Source organism: Pecten maximus, chromosome 5, assembly GCF_902652985.1.
Source record: "Pecten maximus chromosome 5, xPecMax1.1, whole genome shotgun sequence".
Taxonomy (NCBI): Eukaryota; Metazoa; Mollusca; class Bivalvia; order Pectinida; family Pectinidae; genus Pecten; species Pecten maximus.
The window spans coordinates 37,773,079-37,780,264 of record NC_047019.1 but is presented as its reverse complement, the minus strand read 5'-3'; the positions used below and the strand labels follow the sequence as shown (position 1 = coordinate 37,780,264).

The following is a 7,186-nucleotide window of genomic DNA, read 5'->3' as shown; positions in this document are numbered from 1 at the left end:
ATACCAGCAAAACACATGTCATCGCCAGACCAACAGACTCTCTCATTAGATTAGGTACTTCATTATTGCCACGACACATGAAAAAAAGCAGAAGTGTTTTAATAAAACCATTAAAACAAGATCGAATGGAAGATTTGTACAGCGTAACAGTGGCTGGGAGTTAGACGTGTCTATATCAGAACTGCACTTGGACCTTCAATATCCAACATGTTGCCTTGTGAGAAGCGTGAAAAACACGTGCACAGCTCTGCACTCTGGATGGTGTTTAATAGGAACTCAAGAAAACCAAAATACTTTCGGTGGAAATATCGAAAACACTAACCAAAACAGATGGGAAAACAGTACACTGTACCCAAACCGTGAATGAACTGGGCCTCCTGTCAATTACAGCGGGAGTTAGGTTAGGGTTTTCTCTCCCCCTCTTGGGGTGGCGAGGTATACAGACAGTAAAACTCGAGAAAAGTGTGTTGCCACGACCTGCCCAGATCGCTTTGCCAGAAATAATCCGAATTACATATTTATATACCGCTGACCTTAAGCTCATTAATACCTGTCGTTTGGGACCAAGTAAATGTAACTTACACTACAGAATCCTGCAATGGTCGTATATAGCACATAATAGATGTGTGTCCTCGTTTCCTCAGGCCGTGTGTATATAACACACAATCATATTTACCATCTCTCTCAGGTGAAAAATGGCATCTCGAAATAAATATAATATAAAGAGAAAGAAATGAAATTTGGCACTTTCTATTAAATAAAAAGATTATGTAGGGTGTCACTGTACACCTGAATATCCTGTCGCTGAGGGCCTGGATTATATATCTCCAGAGACCGGGACACTATCGCGCACATAAACAAGGCGCTTCCTCGCTCAGGTGAGACGCCTTGGACATCCCATCGCTGACACTTGGTGGAAATGTTAGGCAAGTGCTTAACAAAAGGCAAAAACTAACAATTTATCATGTCTTAATTAATGACATTAGATATTACATATTTTACCTGAACATATTATTAAACAAACCAACCCTAAACTGGCAACGACAATGCGAGTTTTCTGTTTTAACAGTACACATTAATCACAGGATGCCGTATGCGACTACACTTGGTGCTTGGGATTTAGTCGTCCATAAGTAACACGAGGTATGGCAGCTTATGCATATCCTAAAATGGGTCCTCTTATAGGCCACAGTATACGACGGGTTTCCAGTTTTCATCAAAATAATTTATGACTTTATATGTCCATAAATCAGGCTAACAAGACTTTACAACATTCAAAATATCAATAAAGGAATTAATCACAGTATAAAACTGCCAAGGCGGACCGATACACGTATTATGGGCATGTGCTTTTTAGCACCACAAAACACCATTCTTGGACGGACAAATATTACACCAGGTAAAAAATCTCAGATATCTAAAGTAAATACAAGACATTATATAAGTTTAACTGTTTGTTTTATATTCGTTCATAAATAACAAAAATAAAGAAATGGTGAACAATATTGACATCAACACATTGATGAACAAGAACAATGGTGAAACAAAATCCTGCATGAACTTGTGATTTTGTGCCTTATTAAAGCTACAGATGACACAATCAAAACTGTAAGCAGCGTTTACGTGTGACTAGCTGACATGTATAGGTAGGCAATATTTTGGAGTAAAAAATATGTAACAGATTAGAGTTTCGAATCTGGTTGTGATTTAGACAGATATGAGGAGCATTCTGTTATATTTATCGATCTTTTTTGTAACCAGAGGGAGTGAGTGTGCACTATAGTATTGCCTGAAAGCTGATAACATACCCGTGTTGAATGTATAACATTTTGAGACCCCTGGCCCCCTATATAGAAACAGGACCACTAGAAAAAATGTATATTAGGGCGTATTACACTGTAGTGTGCGAGTGTTTTGCCGCTTAGCTCGATAAACGGGTTTGTATTTTACTGCAGTCGAGAGAATAGATTCAGAAACTTTTTAGTTAGTGGTTAATGGAGTCGAGTCCACATATGTCAGCGGTATTCGGGTAACCAGGCTTTTACAGTGGAAAATAGCAGAGAAGAAAAACTGAGGCCTATGGAGGACTCTGCATGAAGCCTGACAGCCATGGTCTGGTCCGCTTTACGCCGAGCCTCCATCTGCCAGCTAGTTACACGTAGGCCTGCCAGTATCACTAAAATGTTTTGCACTCGGCTTTCCGGTGATGGTAAACCATTTTTTGCCTATGCCATATAAATGCATTAGAAAACAGAACATGTAAAACAACAAGTAAATCACCATTTGAAATTTCTCTGAACACAATGGATGCCATGCTGAATGAATGAGTTCCAAGTTTATAAGTAAACTCAGCTGATTTTCTTATTGTTTTGGATAATTATCTAATTTTGGAACTATTTTCTTTTTATCATTTGAACCAAGTTAAACTCATAGCTGATATGAATAATTACCCTTTTAAAACTAATACTTTTTTGAGTATTTGGCCATCGTTCAATGCAAAGAAATCAGCAGAGGACGTATTTTGGCTCACTCTTGGCCCACAATCTTCATTCACAGTATCATAAAGCCCAGCCGTTTTAAACACAAATTTTGGATTTTATGCTTTCCTTGTCACACAACTGTTTCACCGTCTGTTTTTATCCTCTTGGATTTCTCGACCCGAAGTGTCCGATTTTGTTGTTTAATTGGAATAAGTTGATATTGATGACTTTGAATGTGATATTCAACATTTTTCCTGTCACGTTGTTTTCTAAAACATTTAAAACACACTTTTCTAGCGAAGTTGCTCCAAGAATTCACAGTTTTTGTAGACCAAATCCACATTCCACTTGTGATACCCACAACAAGTGACATAAATATTTTTAACATAAAAATTTCAATCTTTGGTAAACTAGATGAATCTTTTCTATACCACGTGTCTCTATACACATATTCATAAAATAAACAGCCAACAACGCACGTGGCAGGGACTGTATATAACACTGAAAAAATTCCTATTCGGACCATAAGCACCTCTAATTTGTCTGTTTTCACTCCATCACTCTTGATTTGTTCACGTATTCTATACAGGGATACAAATCCAGCAACGAGGAAGGAAACTCCAATGACGAGGTAGACTAGAAGAGGGACAATTGCGAACACCAAAAGTGTCTTTGTATTTTGGTTACCAACGTAACAGATTTCAACCAATTCGTCAGCATCAACGTCTCTCATGACCAGTATGACTATGGTCTTTACTGCAGGGACTGCCCAAGCCACCAGATGGAAGTAACTACTATGTAACTGGATGGCTTCGTGTCCCCATTTTAGTCCCGCTGCCAGAAACCAAGTCAGTGTCAAAATCACCCACCAAAGTGCACTCGCTGATCCAAAGTAATACAATAACAAGAACACAATGGCACAGTCTGTATTTTCCAGTCCTTCTTGAATCAATATTCGGATATTGTTCTGACCGTCCGTGTCACACGCTATGGACTCCCTACCCGCAATCAGTCTTACAACATAAGCTATGCTGTAAATGTTAAAGCACATTGACAGAAATATAATGGGCCGTTCTGGATACCGAAATCTCTGAGAATCAATGAGAAATGTTAGTACTGTAAAGAGCGTCGAGATAAAACATAATCCTGTCCAGATGGACATCCAAATGTCGGTGAACTTTTTATCCTCAGCTGTGAAGGCGTCGTTCGTTCCACATTTCATAGCACATCTCTCCGTCCTATTGATAAAGATGTAGTTGTTTGAATTACGATATTCTTTACATTGTTTCTTTTGTGGTCTTGGTATAACCTTGTTCGGGATAGAAGGAGGAGGCTTAAGTGTTGGTTCCTCCGTTTCTTCCCCAGGTCCATCCATACACATATGATTTTGATCATTTTTAGGAGGGAATTTAGAGCAGTTTAATGCTAAAGGCCAAGGATAGCCAAATTCTATGAGGACTGGTTGGCACCTGTTCTTAACATTCTCACACAGTGGTCGACAGGGTCCTATGGGTACCCGGACCTTCTCTGTACACATTGGGACGTATACAGAGCACAGGAAAAACTTGAGTCGTGAAGAACACCCGTATTGGATTAGAGGAGTAAATGTTTGTAACTGAAGTTGGGCATCCAGTTGAATTTCGTGACCAACAAAATTTGGCATTCCTGTCACATTATACCCAAGACCTTTACACATATCTATCTGAATGGTCTCACAATCCCGGACGGTTTCACTTTGCACTGTCAACATCCCGTTCGGCACGACCAGTAACAACAAAGTCGCAATAAGCACCGTCACAATGCTACTGCTGCCCATTCTCACAGTCAGTGTGAAATGTTAAGTGTTTCATAAAAATGCTTCAGAGTCAGCAACGTAGTAAAATTGCTAAGTATAAAAGTTTGACTTGACACCCTCAACACGCATTAAAATCCCATAACAGTTGGTAAAGCACCCTCCTCCTTTTCATGTGTTGCTACAACTTTCACATGGCGTTGGTTTCACGACGTCCGTACACACATACACACGTCTGTGGTAATGTTCCAAATCAACAATGACACTCATCAGTACGTCCACTCCAAAGCCAACACATGAACTGAGGTTTTACTCCGACCGTGGTAGTATTAGTAATCCGTGGCCTGTCAGTGTGTAACATAGAGAACAGTGCATGCCAGCGCTAAGGCCCCGCTGGTGTTTGGTTTCACACGCACTAAGTCCAATCAAATGGTCTGTTATTCTCGGTGACTCCTCCCCGCTCTGATGAGTATGCCCACCATAAACTATCAATCACTCCCTGACGCTGTCAATCATTGCCTGTGTCCAGTTATCAATGGAATCCGCGTGCGATAGTGTAGCACTGCTGATTTGGATGCAGGCTGCCTATACTCTCTTTTCACTCGAGTTATTCACAGTGAATGGCCCATTCTTAGCTATTGTTATGGTTTCTAGTTTCAATATGACTGTGAACGAATTAGATAATCAGGCATGCCGAAGTCGAGCCCTCACATACACAGCATTTACGGGATCAAATAAGACAAGCATATACGGATGGATAGCTATCGTACACACACAATGATCCCACAGCATAACGAGAAAATACAAAGTTATTGTTTTGTTACACAAATTGGCAGCGTGTGCTGTCCTTATCCGTACGAAGTAGTTTATATGATGAATGCATTCCTCTTTCCTTTCTCTCCATGCTTACCTTCTTTATAGACAGACAAGTAAATCCAAGTTAGTTGGGCTGCGCCGACAATCCTAAATGTCCCTTTAAATTCCCATGTTACACTAGCGAGGTCAAGCCTTTAGCCCGCCTAGCTCAGCGACCGAGCCGGGATTTATGACGAAACCACCACTTATCAGGATAAATAAAACATATGACACTTTCTGCATATATTCTTCATACACCAAGCCTACCTGTGTAATAAAGTTTGTTTTAACAGGAGTTTTAGACTTGGCTCCTGTTTGTTATTCCTCGGCCCTGCTATTCACTCAGACTGCTACGGCTGCCATTATGCGGTCCTTCATATAACGATAGTATCATTGTACTGTAAGTGGCGATCAGGTAGCTTTCTAACGATCATCTAAAAGCGGGATAATAAAGGTGAATTCCATGATCTTACCAACTTCTCCAAACCCAGCAGGAACATCAGTGACAAAACGCAGAAACACTTCACCGAAACAGATAACCTAAGTGTAGCAGTACGATAACAGCAGACGATACGCATACTCTAGCGCCATCTATCAAATTCGATAGAAATATATTTTCCATTGTCCGTAAACAATTATATAATATATAGGTGTACGGATTAATGCAATTATAAGGGTTATGTATTTCAATCAACAATTTGTCATAAAATAGTAACATCTGTTTCTATATGAAGGATAGCAAAATCATTACAAGCCACCACATTTAGGGTAATTTGTTTGCTTAAGTTTGTGAAATCGCAGTGTTTTTTGAGGATACGACAAGCCGTCAGGAGTTACCTCCCATGCTGCTTCTCTTGTAACAGGGTTATTATTTAAGGTTAATGGGTCACCGATTAGAGAAAAGTACATCAATGTAATTATCGTGAGTTTAAACAGAATAAAACCTACACAACAATACAGTAAATAATCTGCTTTAATTTATGACCATTTTCGATCAAACCAAAACTTTAGTAGGCAAGAACTTGCAATATAATGTAATGGACAACGTCTCCACAGCAGGGAAAATAGATAGTTATCAACAGGTGATATGTCATTATATGACCCTTGTTACTTGTTTTTGACTCCATATGATCATTTTGTTTTGCCTATGCTGTGTCTGAACAACAATAATATATTAATATAATATTCTACATAAGAAGCTTGGAAACTTATACATGATTGAAGTAGATGATTCAATAGGTAAGTATTGATTTCACACTCGTTACGTTGTTGCTGAAACATCTGCACGTGAACTTAGACATTTGTACAAGGCAGATAGTCATATATCTTTTATTCAATCTATTGAGTTTTGCTCTGTTTTACTTAAAATATTATCTGGTGTAGTACACAACAGGTAAAGGGAGGTAAGAAAAATAACAAGTCTAAGAGAGAAAAAGTAAAATTTTAATAAGTTTGTTAGCTAACAATTAGAAAATGAATCGTAAAGCAGTTATATCACTCATACTATTTAGAATAGTGATTCAGGAGGGATTGAATCACCACCTATGTCACTGTAAAATATGGGCTACCATAAGTTAATTAATTTCCTTATAACGATGTGTTGCTGTGACATATGGGTGTGGAAAAATACGTGCAATGTAGTTGATTCCAGATACATTTACAAAAAACTTCAACCAATATATCCACTGTTACTGATACATATTAACAGTAATTATGTAATGCATTCTCTTAATTAGTCCACAACATCTTCACACAGATCTGGAGACAAAAGTCTGAGATATACGACGTTGAATATAGCTACACAAGGTAAATATATACTTAGCCCCATTGCTTTTCAATCAAATCTACGATTGCATTTCTTTAGTGGCAGCATAACCTCGATAACCACGTGACCAGAGATACTTGATTTGAAGTAAAACCACAAAAGAAGTCAACTAAGAAGATAATTAAACAGTCTCGAGATTATGTTATATAAATCACACTGTCGGATGTCTGGTAAATACAATCTCAAAAATAAGTTGAAATCTCTTTTCATGAATGTAAGAATGATCAAAGCAGG

General features: G+C 38.6%; 1 protein-coding gene across 1 annotated transcript; it reads right to left on the bottom strand.

Annotated features, from left to right (window-relative positions):
- Positions 1–1,441: 1,441 nt before the first annotated feature.
- LOC117327970 (frizzled-4-like) lies at positions 1,442–5,612 on the bottom strand. Its single transcript, XM_033885237.1, has one exon. The coding sequence runs from the start codon at positions 4,294–4,296 to the stop codon at positions 2,611–2,613; it is 1,686 nt and encodes a 561-aa protein (XP_033741128.1). The 5' UTR covers positions 4,297–5,612; the 3' UTR covers positions 1,442–2,610.
- Positions 5,613–7,186: the final 1,574 nt, after the last annotated feature.

Bases quoted from the DNA above. Each gene is read 5' to 3' on its own strand.
- LOC117327970 (XM_033885237.1), bottom strand. From the start codon at position 4,296: ATGGGCAGCAGTAGCATTGTGACGGTGCTTATTGCGACTTTGTTGTTA.